The sequence below is a fragment of the Carassius auratus genome, unplaced genomic scaffold (assembly GCF_003368295.1).
Source record: "Carassius auratus strain Wakin unplaced genomic scaffold, ASM336829v1 scaf_tig00214282, whole genome shotgun sequence".
Lineage (NCBI taxonomy): Eukaryota > Metazoa > Chordata > Actinopteri > Cypriniformes > Cyprinidae > Carassius > Carassius auratus.
In genome coordinates, this window is record NW_020527593.1 from 1,469,558 (window position 1) to 1,494,027 (window position 24,470).

Consider the following 24,470-nt stretch of genomic DNA (forward strand, 5'->3'; position numbering starts at 1 on the left):
ATGATCCACAAACACTGAAAAGTTCAGTTTAGGATTCTTTGTGAAGAATCATGACAAAGGTGCATGAGACAAGAATAGTTTTTAATCAGCATGGTTTGATTGGTTCAAAGACATCAATCAACGTGAATTAGCAAGTTACGGCTGTGTAGCGAAACTGTCACTTAGATGTTTCAGAGATCAGATGAGTGTAAGAAATTCAAGCAATAATAGACAGAAGCAGCTCAGAGCCGTCTCTCTGAGCCTCTAGTGGCAGAGGAGAGCTGGTGATGGCTTTTCTAGCTCATATTCTTCCCTTGTCAAGTTACAAAGAGCTCTTTTTAAATCTACAACACCTGAATCTCTTCACTATAACTCTGCGGATACAATTAGGGAGGAAATGACTCCAACAAAAATGACTCTTAGACAGTTAAAGGATTCATTTTGAATTGTTCTCGCATTTTCACTTTTGAAATCAGACAGACACGGCTAAATCCCTTTTCTTCCCGGTTCTACAAAGCCCCACTGCTTTCACACGGCAAAAAGGTGGAATTAAGCTGTGGAGATGTCGGGAAGAAGATAGGAAAGTTGGAGGCGACTCTCGCTCTCCAGGCAGTGATGGAAAGTTGAATACAAGAGGAGGAGAGGTGCATTTCAGATACATGGAGAACAGACACATCATCAAGCAATGCAGACACTCCTAGAGTTTGAAGTGGAGTGAAGATTTCTGGGGTTTAGGATTTCATAGGTTAAGATTAAGCATTCTTTAAATTTAGGATGCGTACCTGTACAGGCTGCTTCACCTGAGCCTGTTAGAATGAAAAGGGACTTTTTTATAAAACACTAAAAAAGGGTAGAAGAAAAGAAATTGGAAGAAAACACGGTGAAAAATTTTTCCTCATTAACATTATCTCAAAAGTTCATAAATGTGAAACACTACATCTTACTCTTGTTCAGAATCACTCACGCAGGCTCTGCCCTATTTGTCCCTGATTGCATATTGCTTATTGTATATTTTTAGGTCTCAGAGTTGGCCTGGAGAAACTCATTAAGGAGAAAGTCAATTGGTTGAAGATCTGACATCAACCCAGTGAAACACAAACCCAGGGAAATCGGAGGTGGGGTTCAGGGAGTTAGTTTGTTAGCTTGTTCAATCATGCATCACTTTTAAACACAAATTTACATGGTGATTAAATGGCATATGGTGCAATCAGAACAGAAATACACAAGAAAGAAGTCATAAAAAAGTCACATAAAAATGTCTGAATATAATATTTCTGAACATGCATAAGGTAGGTACTTAGCATTCATTTTGATTTCATTTAGACATTAACAATGACCAAATGTGGTTTGATGATAAGTCATCAATTAAATATCATTCTTAACTGACTGTGGAATGTCTGAAGAGGTTTAGCCATAGCAGTATAATCATACTATTAAACAGTGGTGTAATGCAACAAAGTTAATATATATATATATATATATATATATATATATATATATATATATATATATATATATATATATATATATATATATATATATATATATATATATATATATATATTTATATATTTATTTATTTTTTATTTTTATTTTTTTTATTATTATTTTATTATTATTATTATTATTATTTATTTATTTTTTTTACGGTGCTTAAAGGTCCCATTCTTTGTGATCCCATGTTTTAAACTTTAGTTAGTGTGTAATGTTGTTGTTAGATTATAAACAATATCTGTAAAAATCTAAAGCTCAAAGTTCAATGCCAAGCAAGATATTTTATTTAACAGAATTCGCCTACAAAAATGACCCGTTTGGACTACATCCCTCTAGTTCCTGCAGTAATAACGTCACTAAAACAGTTTTTTGACCAACCTCCGCCCACAGGAATACACAGACAGCGGGGCGGTGGTCTTGTTGCACTCGAACAGAGGAGGAGGAAGAGTTGCGTTTGTGTTTGTCGCCATGTCGTCGAAGCGCTGTTATTTTCATCTCTGAGTCCAATCATCTTTGTTTGGCCTACCCAGGGATACCGTACTTGGAGATTAATGGTTACAATTTATGTTTAACTCGGTTCCCGAAAATTAGATTAGATTATTATACAAAGATTATTCCTGAAAGATGGAGAAGTTTCCTCTTTGTCTGGAGAAGGCGTTGTTTATGGACCACAACCGGTAAGTGTATTGTATTATTTAAGTTGGTGCGTTTAACAGTTTCTGTAACTTATTACACAAAGGGCAACGCTGTTTAGCTTTGTTAACTAAATGTTAGGGCTGTGCAATAAAATCGAAGCGATTTTCATGCGCATCTCGTCAGTAAAAACACTCCTGTGATTATAAGTACATCTCCAGCACATGCTCCTGCCCACTTGCTTCTCAAAACTAGCCCAATCGCATTTCCAGGAAGGCAGCTTGCGCTCAGTCACAACTCACATTCAGAACTCGTTACGTATTTCTGAAGGAGGCCCGTTTTTGTGACAGTGAAAACAGCGGTATACAGATAGGTGAATTGTGTGAAAAATACTGTGTTTTTTTACATGCAAAACATGAACACATGTTATATTGCACACTGTAAACACAATCAAAGCTTCTAAAAAAGCACAAAAAAATGGGACCTTTAAGTATTTTTTGGGAGTATCTCTACTGTACTTTTTATATTTCAGCCAAATTTTACTTTTATTCCACTACATTTCCAAATTAAAATGTATACTTTCACTCCACTAAATTTCCTAATTTAAATGTATACTTTTAATCTGATACATTTCCCCTAAGTATATTCGGTACTTACTACAAAATAGTCAGAAGAACACAGACTGCAGGAAAGCTGGTTTGAAGAATCAGTGGTCTAGCATTTGCAAGTTAGACTCTTATAAATACCTTTGCTTGTGTGCAAACAAGTGCACGCACAACCCTGAATTATTAATTTCTCACTCAAGTCGAGTCAGGGGTGTGAGACACAGCATGATCTGTGATAATAAGGTAATTGCTGTTGTAATGATGTGCAATCTGATGTTATCAAGTAGGCTATCACCATAAAATTCTAGGCTCTAAATTGTAGATGGCAAAAATGCTTCTATATGCTTTTTATATTTATATAATTTCATGTAGGTCTAACTTAATTTATATCACACAAAGATTACCGTTTTTCTGCAGATGTGTGAACATATTAAATAATTTTATTACAAGTTCAGTAAAGCAATAAATGGCTTACATTTTAGACATAATATTGCTTGTTTTTGCTCAATTTTGCTAACAAAAAATTGTTCTAAACACATCACAGCACTGTTTCGCGTCTCTGAGCAATGGGCATTGTTCACTTATTGAATGAATTAGCTTTTGAACAAATCGGTTAAATAAATGATTCACTCATTAACACAGTAAAATGCTTTGTATCTGAATGAATCAGCCATTTGAAAGAATCAATTGAATCTCAATGACTCACTCATTAATATTCACTTGCTGCCTGCTTGCAGTTTTAATTTCACATTTCGACTATTTTTTATGTTTTAAATAATTTCAAATAATAGTATTCAACGTTTTATGTCAAAAACACATATTTGGCCTATTTATACACATGTGTCTGCAGTTTGTGTCACCTCTGAGATACATAAACTGTGTAAATACATGTTATATAAGACACTAAGTGTTTCTTATTCTTACCCAAAAAATACAAAATGGAAGAAACTGAATACAATCTTGCTACTCAAGCTGTGTATGAACATATATTTATTTATTTGCTTCTTTTGGATTTGCATTTATTTGTACTTTTACTTCAAATACTTAAGTGCATTTAACATTTTAAAAATAATGTTTGTACTTAAGAACAACACATATCACATACTTTAAGACTTTTACTAAAGTTATATTCTAAACGGTGACTTTAACTTCTAACCAAAGTTTTTTTCTGGTACGATATCTGTACTTTTGCTTGAGTATGACTTTCACGTACTTTATAAACCCCCTCTATTAAACTATGCAATCTTTTTGTTATAAGAAGTACTAATGGGAACAGGGTTTATATGCTCACATTTCAGAAGAGGAGTGGCTACATTCAGTCATACTTGCATTATTATAATAAGATAAAACAACATAATTATATAAAATAATAAAAGACTGAATGTGTTGACATTTCTCATTTCTGCTTCAAACCCCTCAGAGACCCAGCTTGAGAAGAGTCTAACAAGCAAGGGTGCATAAAACAACATGTTCTAAGAGTATAAAGAGGTGAATGATAGAGGACGAGTCCTTGCAAAGCTTCTAACAAGCAGAGCTTCCCACGCTTCCCAAAATGAATAGTCTTGTATGAAGCCATTAGCCAGTAGTTCCAGTATGATGGCCTTCAAAACATCTGAAACTTCTTTAAAAAGAACCTAATTACAATGAAAATACAAAAATGTCATCTATGACTGATCCATTCATAGTGGTTCTCAAGTTCAGTGGACAACCACTTTAATATCTGTCTGTTTCTTAAAAAAAAAAAAAAAAAAAAAAAAAAACTATGGTTTGATTCGGGAGGACATGGAATATAGTTCACAAGCTGTCTCCATGGGGACCAACAATAAGGGACAGAGCATTTCTTCAAAATCTTTAATTTTATATTCCATAGATGGGAAAGAAAGAAAATAATAATACAATTCCTATGGGTTTAGAATGACATGAGGATGAGTAAATTAGTTTTCTTTTTTTGGCTGAACAACCCATTTAACTATTCCTTAAAATTGTTCAATGTAATGGTGGCAGTAGTATGAATAAAACTTACAGAATCTTAGCTGTTTGAGCTAGCCTTTGACAACGTCATCCTTTGATTTGGAGAAAAGGTCTTACCTTCAGCTGATGCCAGTCGACCCCCGTGACCCAAGCAGATGGTGAGAAGCACTAGAGAGGAGCAGATGACCCTCATGACTCCCTCCTTCAGCTCCTAGCCGTGATTAAAATGAATAGGTGAACAGCTGAGAAGGAAATTACTTAATCAGACAGAGACAAACGTTAATAATCAGAAAAACAGGTGTGTTAAGAAATATATTTAATTTCATATTTAATACGATACGTCTGCAATAAAAAAGCTTCTACATAATTGCTGGAAAGTATAAGGAAGAATGTAGGAGCAGTCATAATCAATACAGCAGTTAAAAGACAGATTAAAAATGGTGCCTATTAGGTTGGATGGGTGCTTTTTTTGAGTATAAATTGTGCTAATGAGCTAAAGAATTTTCAATAAAGCTTTGTAACCCATGACGCTTGACGATTATTATCACTATGTGCATCTGTCCCTCTCAGTGAAAGTGTCAACTTTCAAATACACAGCAACACAACGGTTTAGCACAATGAATGCTGAATACATGCTGTATACTGCCTTCTTTATTTATGTGTGTGTGTATGTGTGTGCTCTTGTTTTTGTGACATATCAGGAGACAACTCTGTATAATGACATGGGTATGACACAGGTATTACAAGGAGAGGGTGACTTATGAGGACATAACCCATGTCCCCATTTTTCAAAACGCTTATAAATCAAACATAATGAGTTTTTTTTGAGAAAGTAAAAATGCACAAAGTTTCCTGTGAGGGTTAGGGTTAGGGGTAGGGTTGGTGTAGGGCCATAGAATATACAGTTTGTACAGTATAAAAAACAATATGCCTATGGGATGTCCCCACTTTTCACAAAAACAAACATGCATCTGATATTAAAAGTAGAACATACTGCATTGTGGGATACAGCATACATCAAGTCATCCAAGTATTTTATGCACGTGAAAATCTGCATGTTATGCAGAGTACACTACCTAAGCTTGGGGCTTGGAAAGATTTTTAAAATGTTTTTGAAATGGGTTTTGGATACTCACCAAGCACGCATTTATTTGATTAGAAATACAGTAAAGCAGTAATATTGTGTATTATTGTTAGAATTTAAATTAAGTATTTTCTATTGTAATATTTACTTACTAACCCCAAATGTGATCAAACTTACTAACCCCTATCTTATTAATGGTAGTGTACAGACTAGAGCACATACAGTAATAACACACAGGATTTCCAGTCAGGATTTAGACCGTATCATAGTACTGAAACTGCTCTCCTTAGAGTTACAAATGATCTGCTCTTATCATCTGATCGTGGGTGTATCTCTCTATTAGTTTTATTGGATCTTAGTGCTGCGTTTGACACAATTGACCACAACATTCTTTTGCATAGACTTGAACACTTTGTTGGCATCAGTGGAAGTGCATTAGCATGGTTTAAATCATACTTATATGACCGCCATCAGTTCGTAGCAGTGAATGAAGATGTATCATATCGATCACAAGTGCAGTATGGAGTACCTCAAGGCTCAGTTCTAGGGCCGCTACTCTTCACGCTTTATATGTTACCCTTGGGAGATATCATCAGGAAACATGGTGTTAGCTTTCACTGTTATGCTGATGATACGCAGCTCTATATTTCCTCGCAGCCCGGTGAAACACACCAATTTGAAAAACTAATGGAATGCATAGTCGATATAAAAAATTGGATGACGAGTAATTTCTTACTGCTAAATTCAGAAAAAACAGAGGTGTTAATCATAGGGCCTAAAAACTCTACTTGTAATAACCTAGAACACTGTCTAAGACTTGATGGTTGCTCTGTCAATTCTTCGTCATCAGTTAGGAACCTAGGTGTGCTACTTGATCGCAATCTTTCCTTAGAAAGCCACGTTTCTAGCATTTGTAAAACTGCATTTTTCCATCTCAAAAATATATCTAAATTACGGCCTATGCTCTCAATGTCAAATGCAGAAATGTTAATCCATGCATTTATGACTTCAAGGTTAGACTACTGTAATGCTTTATTGGGTGGTTGTTCTGCACGCTTGGTAAACAAACTACAGCTAGTCCAAAATGCAGCAGCAAGAGTTCTTACTAGAACCAGGAAGTATGACCATATTAGCCCGGTCCTGTCCACACTGCACTGGCTCCCTATCAAACATCGTATAGATTTTAAAATATTGCTTATTACTTATAAAGCCCTGAATGGTTTAGCACCTCAGTATTTGAATGAGCTCCTTTTACATTATACTCCTCTACGTCCGCTACGTTCTCAAAACTCAGGCAATTTGATAATACCTAGAATATCAAAATCAACTGCGGGCGGCAGATCCTTTTCCTATTTGGCGCCTAAACTCTGGAATAACATACCTAACATTGTTCGGGAGGCAGACACACTCTTGCAGTTTAAATCTAGATTAAAGACCCATCTCTTTAACCTGGCATACACATAACATACTAATATGCTTTTAATATCCAAATCCGTTAAAGGATTTTTAGGCTGCATTAATTAGGTAAACTGGAACCGGAACACTTCACATAACACCGTACTTTCTACATCATTAGAAGAATGGCATCTACGCTAATATTTGTCTGTTTCTCTCTTGTTCCGAGGTCACCGTGGCCACCAGATCCAGTCTGTGTCCAGATCAGAGGGTCACTGCAGTCACCCGGATCCAGTACGTATCCAGACCAGATGGTGGATCAGCACCTAGAAAGGACCTCTACTGACCTGAAAGACAGCGGAGACCAGGACAACTAGAGCCCCAGATACAGATCCCCTGTAAAGACCTTGTCTCAGAGGAGCACCAGGACAAGACCACAGGAAACAGATGATTCTTCTGCACAATCTGACTTTGCTGCAGCCTGGAATTGAACTACTGGTTTCGTCTGGTCAGAGGAGAACTGGCCCCCCAACTGAGCCTGGTTTCTCCCAAGGTTTTTTTCTCCATTCTGTCACCGATGGAGTTTCGGTTCCTTGCCGCTGTCGCCTCTGGCTTGCTTAGTTGGGGTCACTTCATCTACAGCGATATCGTTGACTTGATTGCAAATTAAAACAGACACTATTTCAACTGAACAGAGATGACATCAATGAATTCAATGATGAACTGCCTTTAACTATCATTTTGCATTATTGAGACACTGTTTTCCAAATGAATGTTGTTCAGTGCTTTGGCGCAATGTATTTTGTTTAAAGCACTATATAAATAAAGGTGATTGATTGATTGATTGATAACAAAATAGCTTAAAAAAAAAAAAAAAATCCTACAATGATATAAAAGAGCCTTTAACATTTGACTGCTTGCAACAAAGAAATATAACCAAATGTCTCAGATATAGTTATATGTGTTCACAGAGAAACAACTCCACCTCACTCCCGTTTACAGACATGCTGCTCGCTTCAAAGTGACCCTCACTGGCATGTCTGAACACAAACCTGTCAGGGTGATGCATTAGTCAGAAAGCTCTAGGGTGGAAGGTCTTCTCCCAGTACTTTTATGGCTTTCTTATAAATTTCAACCCTTCGGTGATGTCTGTGTAGGCAACACTTAATCTGCATCCTCCGACTGAGGTCATACCACCTGCAGGCTCTGTACCAGTTAAGACACAAAAGGGGAGTATACACCCCAGAGTATACGCTATCACTGAAAGATGAGAAACGTTCTACCTTCTCTGGCTGTCCACACATCTGTTTGAATCATTCCAATTCAGTTATTTACAAAGCTCTAGCTTGCTTCTCACTTGAAAATCACCTGTGTTCTTGTAAACAAGACAACATCTATTTCAGGTGAGCGAGGCGGAGATACTCCATTACCTGTATTCAATGCCTCTGGGCAATTTCTCATTGCCATTCGCTTCCACGCACAGAAAAACGAATGGAAATTAAAGATTGTGCTTGTTTTGTTCCCTTTTCACTTTGTTTGCCGTGCAGCGAGAACAGCTGGACCACGCAGATAAAGGAAAGAGTCTCCCTTGCGTTCTGTCTTGGCTCAGTGCCCGGCAATCTGAAGTGAATGTCTATAGTCGAAATGACAAAAGCACTAGTTAGGGAATCAAGTATGTGGGTTACAAACGCAGCAGGGCGACAACTCACAGACTTTCAATGAAAGATTGATAGTTACAATCAATCTATGCTTGCGAAAACAGTCATTCAGGGCCATCTAATAGAATGCAAAAGTGTGCATTTTTAATAAACAAGTGCTTTAATTAGCTATTGTTAAAATGTCTACAGTCATTTTGTTTTGCAGACTCTGACAGGAAGGAGGCTGTCAAGGAGGCGTGTAGTGTGTTGTTTTCATGTCAGAGTCTGAGAGCTCATGGAAAGGGGAAGCGTTAAACTCTCTCTCTCTCTCTCACTCTATAGAGCAGTGTAAACAAGCAACAAGCAGCATTTCTATGCCTATTTTATATATTAAGTGCTGTCAGTTAGTCGCTGGTTTATAAAAACCTCTTAAAATCACTGTTTTGGGAATGCAGTGTGCTTAAAATGTCACTGGTGTGTAGGCCAATGATATGACATAATAAACAACCTAAAAAGTTAAATATAAAGTCTGCTGAACCTGGTGCATTAACCGATTTCTTCAGAAAGCACAGATCATTTAGTAACAGGAACCTGCAAGCTAGAGAGACACATCAAACACAAACAGAGAGCAATCTTAAGAGATATATAATGGGGTCTGTGGCATTTGTAATCATGTATGCTGCACTGTTTAACCTTCAATTACAGCTGTTTTCCAATCATTCTCTTCCAAAGGAGCATTTATCTTTTTTTTTTTCTTCTTCTTCTTCTCACTCAAGTCTGGAACTGGTTTGCTTGAAAGCTAGGTTTATCAGAATGAACCTAATTATTGATGGGTATGTGTGGTAAATCTTGCAAATGGGAACAGTTATGATACAAACGTCTCTTCACCTTGTGGGTGTCCCTGCATTAGCAGCAGATGTTTTTATCATCAGATAGAACATGCATTTTTCCCACTCCCACAGGCTGATTATTATTATTATTATTATTATTATTATTATTATTATTATTATTATTATTATTATTATTATTATTATTATTTTAATCCCTGTGTATACCCTAGTATGCGCTGAAAAGGATTGGAAAGAGATTATGAATGAACTATGGTCTGTATTAAATTTAAAAGTACCTTGCCAGAGGGTTGCATAAAAGAACTACCCTTTAAATTACACTTTGAAAGTTAACTGACAAGCAAAACGTGCAATGTCTAAATCAAATAAATAAATAAATCAGAGATAAAAAGTGTTTGCACAGCTGCACAGTACAGATGCGACCCTTCCTCCTCACTGACAGCATCACAGGGATGTGATCATATTCCAAACGTCATTGTGACATGCACGCAGCAGTCCAGATGCGCGAGTGGAAAGAGCAGCGCGCATTCTGTCTCAGACAACTTTTATTTTATATGCCACTTTAAACTATATTGCAATATATAAGTAAATGCAAATGTAATGTACAGTGCTTGAAACTTTACTGAAATACGGTGTGAACAGCACACCTGAATGATGAAGGAAATTAATTAAATTGATCTGATCTGATAAAGAACAAAACTTTTTTATCATTTGCATCCCGACAAACATTAAACGCAGCCTTATAGCCTTTGCATACAGTACATTGATTAATTATATGCAAATTAACTGGAATAGGCTACAAATGTCCTATTTCAATAAATAACAACTAATGAAAATCTATTCTAGTCTATATATCCAGGGAGCTTGCAAGGATCCTCAACGCCATACAGATTCCAGATATGTCTGAATCAAAAACACATAATTTTACCTTCTGTGATTGTTCATCCAATGAATTATGGCAACATTAATCCACAGAAAACTGATTTTATTGTAATCCAGTTTGCTAAAAGAGCTTCCAAGAGTCCTCTCTAGCTTGGATAAAGTTTTTGCCTGAGAGTTCTCGTTCTCCAATTCCTTTCTCCCCTCCCCTCAGAGTTGTTTTAATAAACTTTCCCTTCTCTGTCTTTCCTCGATGGGAGAATCTCCAGGACACGCTTGATGACATCATCAGCTTCTGAAACGAAGAGCTGTAGGCTTTTCTTTCCGCTGCCGCCTCCCACAAGTCCTGCTTTGCTTGATTCCTCCTGTTCAACTATGAATGCACGGCTGAGGAACTCATCTGAGGTCACGCTAATGCAGACATCTGTGACTGAATAGCAAAAGCAAAATAATAGTGCCACAGTTTTGATGGTAAGCATGTGGTTAAACAGCAGTGGGTCGACTGGTGCTTGTTCTATTGTTTCAACTTTCGCAGTAAAGCTATGGATCGGATTATCGTTTCCTATAACATTTTAAATATCTTACACTTAAAAAAAAAAAAAAATCACAATGATAATAATACCTTCCCTCCAAGAACATTACAAACATCCAAATACTGTATACAAATAAATAAATAAATAAAAAACTGTCAAATGATCACTAAATCTGAATACACAGCGATTAAACAATTAGCAAACATCTGCAAGATGTCTGTTAAAGATTCAAATACTAAAACTTGATTTTACATCATAATACAATTTCACAATATTATTATTAGTAGTAGTAGTATTTTTTGCTGTATTTTTTATCAAATAAATGCAGCATTGATAAGCATAATAAACTCCTGTACAACAAACAAACAAACAAACAAACAAACAAAATAATAATTAAAAATCGTTCTGATCCCAAGTAGTACACACACACACACATACACACACACACACACATATAGTCACTAAGAATAAATAACTGAATTTTCACAAATCTATTTATCCTTAATGACTGTTTGCAGCATTTTGGGACCTTTTCCTCAGCTGTACTTAGCGGCAAGGTTTTGGGGACTACAAAACGTCACGATGCTCAATCAACGCAATATAAAGAAATAATGAAGTATTGAAATATTTGAACAAAATAATTGTACTAAATAAAAATGTAACTCAGAGCAGTACTAAATATAAACATAATTAAAATATAAACATATTGTGGATTTATGAACAGAATCAAATTACATAATACAAGCATACTTGTAAAGTACTTGATTTATTAGTATATATATATATATATATATATAATATATATATATATATATATATATATATATATATATATATATATATATATATATATATATATATATATATATGTGTTATATATATATATATATATATATATATATATATATATATATATATATATATATATATATATATATATATATATATATATATATATATATATATATATATATATATATATAAATCGAGCTTTAGTCAGATTTAACAACCCATTCAATTTAATAGAACAAGTAAAATATTGATCAAAGGAGGACTGCTAAACTACTTTCTCATGAGGCTTTTGTCATTTTCTTCAGGGCATAAACTTCTGAATCCCAACAATGATTTAGTTCTCCCAGAGTTCAAGGCATCTTGAAAAACAGGATGTTAGTGGCTGCATGGCTGCAGCAGTGATGGAAACATCTGAAAAAAAAAAGGTGCCTGCTATCCTCATGCCTCAAGGGTTCCAGAACATGGCAAGCATAAGCTATGCAGTCCAAAAAAAAAAAAAAAAAAAAAAAATCAGAACATAACAGAGCTCTGGACTGGAGATGTCCATAATGTGGTTGAGTCCCAGTGAGTGGGAGATGCCAGATATTAAATACTAATGCTGCAGCATTGTGTTTCTGTGTTATCCTCACCATATGAAGTCCAAAGCCCCTCTCTGTGATTTTGCTGTGCTGTTTGGAACAGTGATGAACAATCTTGATGTCATCATGTAAAATATAGATAAGATGATATACACAGTGTTGTAAAAAACAACACAACTCAGGGGAATGCAAACAAACAGCAGTGGTGCTGGAGAACAGCCGATTTCGTATTTCATCTGCAGTTAGACCATTAAATAATATGACAGAGAGGACTAAAATTCATATTCAGTCAGTGCTCTACATATGAAAGTTTTTATGATTCCCTGTCTAGCTTTGGCATCGGCTTCCAGCCACGTTCTGTAAAGCAGAAAATAAGGATGCAGGAATAGCTTCCCTCACAGAGGACCCTATGCACCAGAATGCTTCAAAAACATTCAGACTTGTCTTAAAATATTTGCAGAATATATTTGTGGGTAGAACAGTGTAGTTATGACTCAACTAATATCTGATAACCAGCTTAAAACACTGGATGCTTGCATTATATGTAATGCTTTTGAATGGTAATGTATTATTTTTAATCTTTTATTTCTTCTCATCAGTCGAGATGAGACTACCTATTATGCACAAATATGAAACTCTATGTTTGTAAATCTAGTCAGATTTTATTGATCATTCAAATGGATCCATGAAATTTTACTTGAATAAGGAAGTAATTGGTTAAAAGAAATCGGTCAGGCACAAACGACTCCACAAGTGGTTTGATGCCAGTATTCAAGATTGATAGGTTTTACCATTTCTGCGTGATGATCTCTAACATTTTCTGAAGTTTGGGAAATCTTTTGTGAAAGAATATAGTGATTTGGTCTGAGTGTGGCTAATCAACTTTCAGTGAAGAGGAACGAGGAATTACTTTCCCGCTTGCCCATAAAGACTAGGGCACACTATACGACTGAAGATATTCTGCATTACTGGGCTGTGAATTCCTGAATATGAATTGTGGGAGCAGAATTAAGGAAGCAAAAATAAATAGTCTTAACTACAATAATGTTTGTCTAGAAAAATAAGTAGCATTTAATTTGTATTAATTTATATTTAATGATTTGTAGTTCAGCCATTGCGTGTTGAATTTCTCTGAGTGTTTTATTTATTAGAGAGCCATTCCTGCAGGGTCTGTTTAAATTCACATTCTAGTCGGAGCATATCTCAAAAGTGGGCACACTAAAATAGCGTCTCGATGGGGACATTTTGAAGAAGACTAGTCACCGACTTTAACATCAAAGGTGACAAGCTTGAGTCTTGCAGTGTGCACTTACACTTCTGCTAAAAGCTTAGACTGGCCATACACTTCTGCTAAAAGCTGAGACTCACATTTTTTTTGTGTGTGTAATGGAGAAGTTTATTAAACTCCTGATGCCCCATCTGTCTCTTCTCAATGCCTCAGATTCCTTTCCCCATCTCAAGCTGTGTTCTTCACTCTCTTGAGCAAAGTCAATTTAAAGTTATATGGCCTGGTAGTCTTTCTTTCTTTCTTTCTTTCTTTTTTTATTTTTTATTTTTTGCTCATTAAATTTTCTTTCCATACAGTTTTGCACTTAAGTGCTTGAGGGAGTCATTGATTGACAAGGGCATATATATATATATATATATATATATATATATATATATATATATATATATATATATATATATATATATATATATATATATATATATATATATATATATATATATATATATATATATATATAATTCTCACAATATGACCTTGGTGGATTCTCAAATAGCATCATACAGTGAAGTCAATGCTCAAGGACTGGGCACATCTATCCAACCACACAACTGGATTTGATTTCAAGGTTCAGCAGAGAGTGACAGATATGAATCATCTAATTTATGAGCTTGAACACAGAACCTTATGAGACCCTCAAGGTGAGAAGCTACAACTATTTACTTCTGCAACCTCCCTTGATGTTTAATAATTATAGTACATATTTGCAGATACACTGCCAAAAGAAAAATTATATATATATTGTATATATATACGGCAGCGTGGTTTTTGCTAACCACGCTTGCATTGCTACTACTCTATTCACACACATTACTACATTACTTACTGTTACTTGCTTTAATGGCAGATGTATGTCTACCGACGAGGACACGAAGGGTTCAGTAGACTTGTTGCTTTAAATGAATGATTGTTTTCATGGTGTAAAGAACAGAAGCTGCTATTTGTTAATAATTGGAACCTTTTCTGGGAGCATCATAGTCTTTTTCGTGCTGATGGCCTGCACCCCAGCAGAGTCGGTACAAAACTTCTCTCTGACAACATCTCCAGGACACTTGGCTCCATATGACTAGTAAGCAAATTCTCAAATAACCATTATGATGAATTTTGTTCTACACGCTCAAATGATAGAAGTACTTGCGCTGTGCAATCTATTAAGACTGTGTCTCTTCCCCAAATAGTGAGGCGGAGGTGTTGCAACAATATATGATATTCTCAGTGTTACCCAGAAAACAGAATACGGATTTAACTGTGTGAGAGATGGAAAAAAATAGGGAGAGATGGTCATGGAGCTTGCTGAGACAGGAGAATATAGTCATTACCACAAAGGTCAATGGAGTTCGAAACACTTACAAGTGTGTCTCTATTACATAAGGATGGCACCTCAAACAATGTCCACAACGGAATCATTGATATATGATGTTTGAAGGTTTTGAGCTGTTAGTTTGGATTTGAGCTAATTTACTTGATTATGAATGTACTGAAAAATCTGACTGGGTTAATCCTGGAAAACTCTTTCCACAGGTCAGTTTTTGTGGCCATATTTTTATTATATTCTGCTAGATGTGGATCAAACAAAAGACCCTGCAGAATCCTGGAGAAGATGGATGGGTAGACAGACATCCTTGCACACTCACAATTCCCCGTTTTTCCAGACACCCTTCCAAACACGAACCGCAAAGCTGATCCCAACATGTATCCTGACTCTTTTTGCCAAATTCATTTTCCAGTCAAAATGTCAAAATGTCTTCATTCTTCACAATCTGTTTTACTTCTCTTCCACCTTACATTTTGACGTAAACCCCACAGCAATCTTACTTACACAATTTGGCTTCACAAACAACTTCATGCAAACTTTCATGGACTTTTAAAAAGGTTTTTGTACTGTAGTTTGCTAGTTACACTGAGCTTTTACACTTCAAGAATGCTATTATTGTCGGATCTCTCTTCCTGAGCACAAAGAAAACAATGACAGAATTTAGAGACAATATAACCACTTGTAATGGCAGAACAACAGAGATAAACAGAGTTAGAAACCAGAACTGAAAACAGTGAAGGGGAATTGAGTCTCAAATGTGCCACTTTTTTCAGCAATATCTTAAATTCTTATAAAGCCTAGATACTATTGAAAGTGACGTGATATACAGCCAAGTATGGTGACCCATACTCAGAATTCATGCTCTGCATTTAACCCATCCAAAGTGCACACACACAGCAGTGAACACACACAAACCATGCACACACACCTGGAGCAGCACCCTATTGACTTGCTCTGAATATCAATATGGCTCACAGACTTCCTGATTCACAGTGCATGAAGTGTACAACATTTCACAAGTTTTTTTTTTTTTTTCAGTTAATTAAGTGCATCATCTGGGTATGTAAAGTGCACTTTTTCTTTTTGGAATATTTATAGTGATGGACTAACTAACTAAATTATGCAAAAGAATGCAAATTGGGACACACCTGTAACTGATAGAATAGCTTGTGATTCGCTGACTCGTGTTAAATTTGTACAATTGTTTCATTCCTTAAGGAATCAGACACTGTGTCAGAAATAAATAATAATCTATCATATATTTAGGTTTTATATGCAGTTACAAATACATAGGGCCCCAAAGCTAAAATATATAACTTAGATTATAATATTTTTGTACACAGGTGGGGGAATGCAGTCAAAAATGCATTTTGTGAAAATGACTTTTGCAGATCCACCAAAACCAGTGCATACTTGGCAATCCATGGCATATTTCTTTGAAGGACTACAGATAACAGCCTATTTTGCAAAATGTGTTGTCAAACACAGAGATATGGTCTTGCGGTATTCAATGTTTATGTTTTAAATTCATTTGTTTCTGTGAGCTACAGAATATGTGGAAGAATTGAATCAATGCTGGACCTGCCTTACCATGCACCTGCCTTCCACACTTCTAAAAATCCTGGCCACCTTTTCTTAAGGTCAGATATGATTAGATGATATTCGCTTTGGTTCACACCGAGTAGGAATTAAAAAAGGGACAATATCATATATCTTCCATCTGAGCTGCTTGTGAGGTGTCTCTTACCACACACCAAATATGCTTTCCAGCTGAACATTAAAACTTGGCTGAAGTGGACAATTGATATGGCTCTTTAATTAGCTTGAGGCAGCTTAAACACTAAATCATTTGAAAAAATAAATAAAAACTGCACTTGAAAGAATTGCTTTGATGCACCTGGAGTACATTCTGATGCTTTTTGTTGCCCATGTAATCGAGTTTGTAGAGCTGAAGTCATTTGAATGCAATATATACCGCACAAACACACCAACGGCTATGCGGTATAAGCGTGCACTTGTAGGTAGCTCATAAACAAATACCTGCATACCCACAGACACGCTGACAACACAAATTTGTTTAAAAGAAAAAGAGTAAAACTAAACAATGCAAAAAATACACACATATAAAATCAAAAGGACAGTATTTTCTTCTCACTGGAGTCATTTATCCCTGTCCACTGGTCAATAATACTTGCAGTTAGTGTCAAGTCAGATCAATAACAGCATGCCTCGGTGAGTCCAGCAGAAATATCCCTCCCTTATGTCCTCTGCCCTGTTTGTTCTGCTCTTATCCCTTTACAGTGGCCTGGGCCTGGCAGTGGTGAGCCTTGTGAAAGGATGGTTTTGATATACACTCTGAATGGAAGACCTGATGAAAGGTGACTTTTCCCTGGCCGATGAGCCTTGGGCCCCGAGGGACGACATTTTTGATAAATATTTAAATCTAGACAGACAGCAGAAATGTACTCTTGCTTTTATCATTTTGTCAGGGAGAGCTTCTTGTGTTCTGCTTTAGCTCTGGGTCTCTCTGGAATAACAGTGGTTGACCTGAAGTGCTTTAGCTCAGTTCACCAATGAATCAAATAAAGTGAAAGCACTGAAGCACTCAATGCTCTTTTTCGTTGTTATGGTACATGTGCCGAAGAATTGACTCAGGCAAGATAACGGAGTAGTACACCCTAAAATTAAAATTATGTCATTAAATGTCATCATGTAGTTTCACAAAATTAAGAATGTGATGCTTACTTTTTCCAAGCAATTACCATGAATGGGAACAGGAAACAACTGAGGCTTTTGCTTCTCAAAGCACTCAAATGCACCATACTGTAAGTGTAAAAATATGGTCCATTAAACTCTATCTTTTTCTGAAATGTAAAACTTTTCCCGCAACATAAAGCTTTTTACTATAGAGAACTTTCAATACAGTGCGTGGTTCATAATTAATCTTGAAAGATTCATTCACCATTCACTGCATGATACTGCCCCACCACAATAGCAAATACTTTCACTATTACTTATATCCCTCCCTCTTCTAGATTGTATCCTACTATTCTGGAAAAATAAATAAAAATAAATGTCTGAAACTTTGTATTGCTAGCACTTCTTGTTGCTGCCAAGATGAATTGCTTGTTGTATTTGGATAAAATTGGTTGCTAAATGAATAAATTAAAAAGCATTATACTTCAGCCAATTATCTTTTGTGTTCCACAAAAGCAAATAAGAGCCTTTGAATGACATGAGGGTGAAAAAAAAGACTTTTTGGGTGAACTGTTCCTTTAAAAGTAAATACCTGGACCTGCTCACAATCAATTGAGCATGATTAGATTATAAGTTTATAGTCTAAACAATGATTTTATCTGGCTTAAGAATGCTTTGTCACAAAAAAGCATTAGAGCCAAGAAATCATATTTGTGTATAAAGGAAGTAAAGCTTTGCAGCTGGAAGGAAAGGGACAGGGAGAAATCGGGAACAAGATACAGTTAATGATAGATAGAAAGAAAGAAGAGCCTTGGGCGATGAGAGCTGATGGGGTAACTTGAACGCTCACATCCTCTCTGCATTAGTGTCTGCAGTGGGACTGTGCCAAGCAGCAGATTTGAATAGATCAGTGTGCTTGGGAAATTATGCAAATTAAAAGGTGAATGCTATAACTCACGGATTGATTTAATGGTAAATTATCAATGGGAATACATGAACAGACTTTGACAAAGCACAACGCATTCAAATGTTTTAGTTGAGCGTGTCTTGCTCAGAATTCTTAAAATCTATTGCGCTTGCATCACCCCTCACTGACATGCACTCCATTTCTTTTGCTTTACTTCTTGAAATTAATCGACTCCTAAATGATTGCTGCAGTTTTAGGGACAATGTAACACTTAACATTAAATGAGATGTTACAGATTAGATTAATGCTAGTCATTGTCTTTTATTGCAGAAACAATAGTTTATCTGAAGGAAATCAGACTGAAGGTGGATCTGGGACACTGGGACCTGTATAAGATGAAACGATGCCCTACTTCCAAAGCAGACACAACAGACACACCCCACACACCTGTCAGCTATTGATCAAAGCTCAGTATAATCACTCTGACATAAGCATGCACTATTGTTACATTGCTAAAGAATAGGCTGTTGAGTTCCACTCCCTGAAGAAAACAGCTAGACACTGCTGGTAAATATGCATAACCATGCTACCCTGCTGCCAAAAAAGCAAGTATTCCATTAATCTTCATTATTGGCCATTTAAAAGTAGCCTTGCATTTTGAGCCACATTGAGAGATTAAGTCATGATTATGAGATATATAGTCAGAATTGTGAGGAGCAATTAAGATAAATAAAGCCACATTTGTGATATCAATAGTTGTAATTGCAAAATATAGTCACTACTGTGCGATGAATGATGTCAACTGTAATGTAATAAATGTCATAATTATGAGATGTTAAGTCATATTGTGAGAGAGTCACAATTATAAACAATAGAATGTTTATAACTGTGAGTTATAGTCATGTAAAGTTCCAGTTATGAGACTGGTTATAATTATTATATATTAAGTCACATTGTTTGTTGCAATTATGAGATAAAAAGTTGCAATTGTGAGATATAGTCATAATTATGAGACATTAAGTCTTATTTTGTAATATAAAATATCAATAATGAGAAATAAAGCTGCATTTGCAAGATAAATAAATAATTGCAAGGTATAATCACAACTGTGATATAAAAATAGTGAGATATAGGTCATGATTATGAGATAAGTCATAATGTGAGATATAAAGCCACAGTTGTGACATATAAAGTCACAGTTACGAGGTCTAAAGTTGCAACTGTGGTATAGTAATAATAATTATTAGATATTATGTCACACTGAGAAATAAAGCCACAGTTAAGAAATATAAATTTGTAATTGTGAGATATCAATTCACACTGTACATGTATAGATTTACTTTTTCTTCATTTATTTATTTTACTCAGAGGCGGAAACAGCCTTCCATACTAATTGTTAATATTATATTATACCAAGTTGTGAAACATGAATGATAACACCATCGGTAATAATAGCTATTACAGACTTTCTTGGAACAGGATACTAAGAAAAAGAAGCAAAAACAGGAAGAGAGAGCATATGTGTTCCAGATGCTGTTAGTTTGAAACAGCTGATCATTCTTATCCCAAGAAAACTTTAAAAACAAGACACTGTCTGCGGCTGAGCTGCCTCACATCGTGCTGGCCGCCCCAGACACTCGTGAAAATATGCTCTGTCTGTCTTTGAGACTGAACCCCTGATTTATGAGGCTGATGTTCTGTTCATTTTTACAGCGCACCACCAGTTCCAGCGCGAGCAAATTTATGCACTTTATCTCAAGATAGAATCCGGCTGCGTGCAGGATCAAGGTATTATTGATTGTCTCCTAACCATTGATCCTACTGAGTGGATAGTTAAGCAGTCGTCCCCTGCGTGGCTTTGGAGATGAACGTGAGTACTAGCTTTACTGGGGTGAGTGGGTGGTCCGCTGTCAAGGGCAACAGCTGAGACTTGCACATTGTAGGAGGTTATGGAAACCTGAGTAAAAATGGGTTTATTTAGCTTTACAACAGCCACTTACCAAAAATAGAAGGACATATTATATAAGGCATCTTCCAATGCATTTTTATACACAAACATGCATATATCTCATCCTTGCCTGGACACATGTATTCATTGGCGTTGCTGCAGCTGCTCTCATTTGTATCACATTTGACTTTGTGATGTTGTATGTGCTCAGTGGAGGGACCTTATTATCTCTGTAACACATTGTTCTATTTTTATGATCGTGCCTTAACATCATCCCTGTTTCTTTATCCCTCTCTCACTCTCCCTCTTTCTCTCTCTCTCTCTTGTATCAGAGGGGGTGTGGGTACAGGAATAGGATTGCAAGCGCTCAGAGTGCCTCTGAAGACTTTATGTCCTCTGATCTCAGCGTGTATTCCAAACAAGCTAAAGAAGCATAGAGAAAGCAAGTGTGTGGGTTTAGATCGTAGGGGTAGGGTGGGTGGGGGGGAGGGGGTGGTATGGCAGCCATGAGTGTGTAAACAAACATACGTTTTAACCCTCAACCAAATGCGCAGAGCCTTGTGAGAGATCCACAGGGTTACAAGATGATTCTCAAGAGGCTGAGTGCAGGTCGTCCATTGACACTGGACACTTTGCCACTTGTGACAAAAGACATTGCTCAACAAATGTCTAGTTGTGTCTCAAACTCACTCACCATTAAGACAGAGTTTTTTGAATGAAAATTAGCCAGTTATTTGAGTTTCAAGAAGATTCAAAGCATGTTAAAGTCACAATCTTCTGCAAACAGCATCTCGGCTACTGTAGCACTGTCACATATGCCATGCATAGTGAAGAATCAGAGGTATGGGTGCTTCTGAAACTGTAGCCTTGAGTCTCAATGCAGCTGTTCGCAGCCTAGATCCACCTCTCCGGATTAGCGAGGCAACTGAGATTCTGCCTTTCAATATTTCATGATGTTTACACAGCTCAGTGTTCTTCAGGGAAAGATCAAGGCGATGCTTCCTGTCGTTGGAGAGAAATATTTAGCACCTAATTTTTGTCTTTCTCTTATGGTGTAGCATTGGGTGAGGAAAGATCAAAGAAGAGGACGACTCCAAGAAATCTTTTTATAAAAGTCTACTTAGAAATACATGATTCAGCTGTTAAGTTAATCTTAATCAGTTATCTACCGTAAGTTACAATCTGCACTTCTATAAAGTGAATAGCACTTTATTCACTGCTCTGCATAATGTAGAGAGAGTATGCATAGCTTTAAAGCTGAAGCGTGTATTTTTCCATGCTAAAAAAACTTTTTCCTCTTTTCCCAGCTGGATTTCCAGTGAATTGGGGGAGATCAGAGCTGGTTTTAACATCACTTTAACCACTTTTAGCTTTAAAAATGAAATCATGCCGTAGATTAGCACCAAATTTAAAGGAATTACAAGACAAAAGCAATTTTGAAGTAAAAGCAACATTTCAATTGTAAGTTACTGTTTGATTTGTGAATATTTTAATGGATGTTAAATACAGATCTGATGTCGGAAAATAAGCAGATTATTAAAAAATACCAGCTCACTATCTTAATTCAGACATTTTATGGAATTTGTAAATTTAAAAACTTATTTATTTTGTAGACAAAAAAAGTGGGAAAAGTTTGAGATAAGTAGTGTAAAATGCACTTATTTTTGCAGACTGTAAAACAAAAAGTGTTACAACCATCAAAGCCTCCCCTTTATGTCTGTAATATGTTTTCTCTGAAAAGTGCTGGCCAGTCACAGAAAATTACCTTTTAGATATGCATAAGTAGATGTCTCATTCGCGTCTCATAGAAACAGCCACTAACAGGGAATCTATCTATAAATATCTATGGATTACTCTACCTCAAACAAACATGTATGTTTAGGGTGGGGCTACCTGTTTGTCTGACCAATGGCAGATGGGGGAGTCCTCTTTTTCTATTTGATGCTACCAATGTTACAATAATTACACACTTCATCAACAGTTCAACCCTCTGAGGTCTCTTTAAGCTTCATTACATATTCTGCTACAACATCAGAAATCTCCTTAGCATCTGGTTCAGGTCTCGGTAAAATCCCAACATAAAGGCTGAGCTTCTGTAGTATGTCTGGTGTTAAAATGCTCCACCATTAGCAGACTTGTCTTTTGTAGAGTGATGCTAAGCTCTGGGAGGTGAACCACTGCATTAGCATTCACCCGACTGACTACTTTCCCCTATAGCATATGCTTTTTGGCTGTCTCTTTCTTTCTGTAGCCACCCTTTTCCCTTCCCCTGCACTTCCTCCTTATCAGCAAGTGTTTAAGATGATAATTGACATTTTCCGACAAGATCAGCAGCGGAAGAAGCAAATAGGCCCATTTAAACCACAGTCTATTCGTAAAACGCCTGTTGTTCCTCCAGTAATTACACTGCGGTTGAAAAGATCACCATTGCTCATTGAATTCATATCAGATTAAACTGAAGTGGCAGCTGAACTATCCATGCTGCTCATCTTCAGTGAAACTCCTAATTTAGTTAGTTATTCTCTCAGTGAAGCTTGCTTTCATTCTCTGTATGCCTTTATCTTTGACAATTTACACATTCCCCCAACTTTGATCATTTCCCCCTCGCTATACCCCATTCTCTCTGTCTTTCAGCTTTCAGATGGTCCACTGCATCATTTTTTATTATCTAATTGTTTTTCTGTCTTCCTTTCCTCTCATCTTTTTAGTGGCACACACATAGTGCTTTATGTGATCAGACTTCATGATTGTGATGTTCCATAGCAAACCATCTAACAAAGAGAGATCTGTTATGAAAACTTGGGTCGCAGTTCTCCCCTATACCACTTGGAGGCAACGTTTACATGGTGGAGCATGTGTGGACAGCCACCAAAGGACTGGAGCAATTGTCTTTGGCTAGCCACACTATGCAGTCAGACACCCCTAAATCAGGCCAGATGAAAACAGATGCTGGATGGAAATGTCACAAGTGTATCTCAAACTGCCAGCACATTAACCTCCTTACCCAGACTACCCTGCTCCCCGGAGGCCTTTACTGAACTCCATTGATTAAAACCACTAACAGGTTATAAGACAGTAAGCAAACAAGATCTCTTTAAATCACCTTGCTGTCAGAGGAATGAGAAATAAAAGAGCTTAGTTTATTTAGTCTTTACCTGGTGCTAAAACTGAATGACATGAAAAAAAAAAGTAAAAAAAATAAATATTATTTATAATATAAATAATAGGTAGGTTTAATAGGATAATTCTCAATAAAAACAACAAGTTTGGTTTGCACAGGGAAAGAAACAGGAAAGCTGAAATAACCTGATTTTTATTATCCTAGATGGAGATTTGTGATGGAATATTTGTGAATGCACGTGATTTCACAGGAAGTCTGGAGTCTGGAACCATCATAAATCGTGATGTGTTTTCATCTGCTGTCGAATTCCTCCTTACACCCACTCGCACCAAGCAGCAGCTCTGCTCTTCAGACCTCTGTCTCTTAGTAATTGAAGCTTCTCCTGAAATGCATAGAAAGATGTTTTGATATGCACTCCTTTATAATAACTCTCTTGAAATTGTAATTCAGCATTAATGCTTCTTCAAGGCAGTGGCTCAGGTTTCATATGAACATCAAACACCTTAAAGAGTATGCTGCATATAGATCTTAGTCAGGGCAGACATATTGAATTTTGTACTAATGAAAACGATGCTGTGAGGGATTGAAAACAGATTTTTACAATGGTACACACTGAATAAAGGTAATAAATCACATACTTTTCAGATCCTTTTTAATATTCAAATGCTGCTGCTGCTGCTGCAAGAAAAAAAAAAGTTTTAGGTCAACTTTAAACACCTAATAATTCTCATTAGACAGTGTTTTAGAAGATTTAAAGTGGAATCAC

At 36.3% G+C, this 24,470-nt stretch overlaps 1 protein-coding gene across 4 annotated transcripts in view; it reads right to left on the reverse strand.

Moving 5' to 3' along the window:
* Nucleotides 1-10,783, reverse strand: part of LOC113091766 (collagen alpha-1(XVI) chain-like) — a 67,389-nt gene extending 56,606 nt beyond the window's left edge. For 3 of the 4 annotated variants that reach the window (XM_026257397.1, XM_026257398.1, XM_026257396.1), the window contains exons 1-2: nt 10,575-10,783; nt 4,800-4,893 (exon numbers count right to left, since the gene is read on the reverse strand). In XM_026257397.1, coding sequence (XP_026113182.1) covers nt 4,800-4,875 — 76 coding nt within the window. In that variant the 5' untranslated portion in view covers nt 4,876-4,893; nt 10,575-10,783. Of the gene's footprint in view, nt 1-4,799; nt 4,894-10,574 lie in introns of those variants that run through there. The other variant, XM_026257399.1, reaches the window with a different exon arrangement.
* Between the last annotated feature and the right edge of the window lie 13,687 nt (nt 10,784-24,470).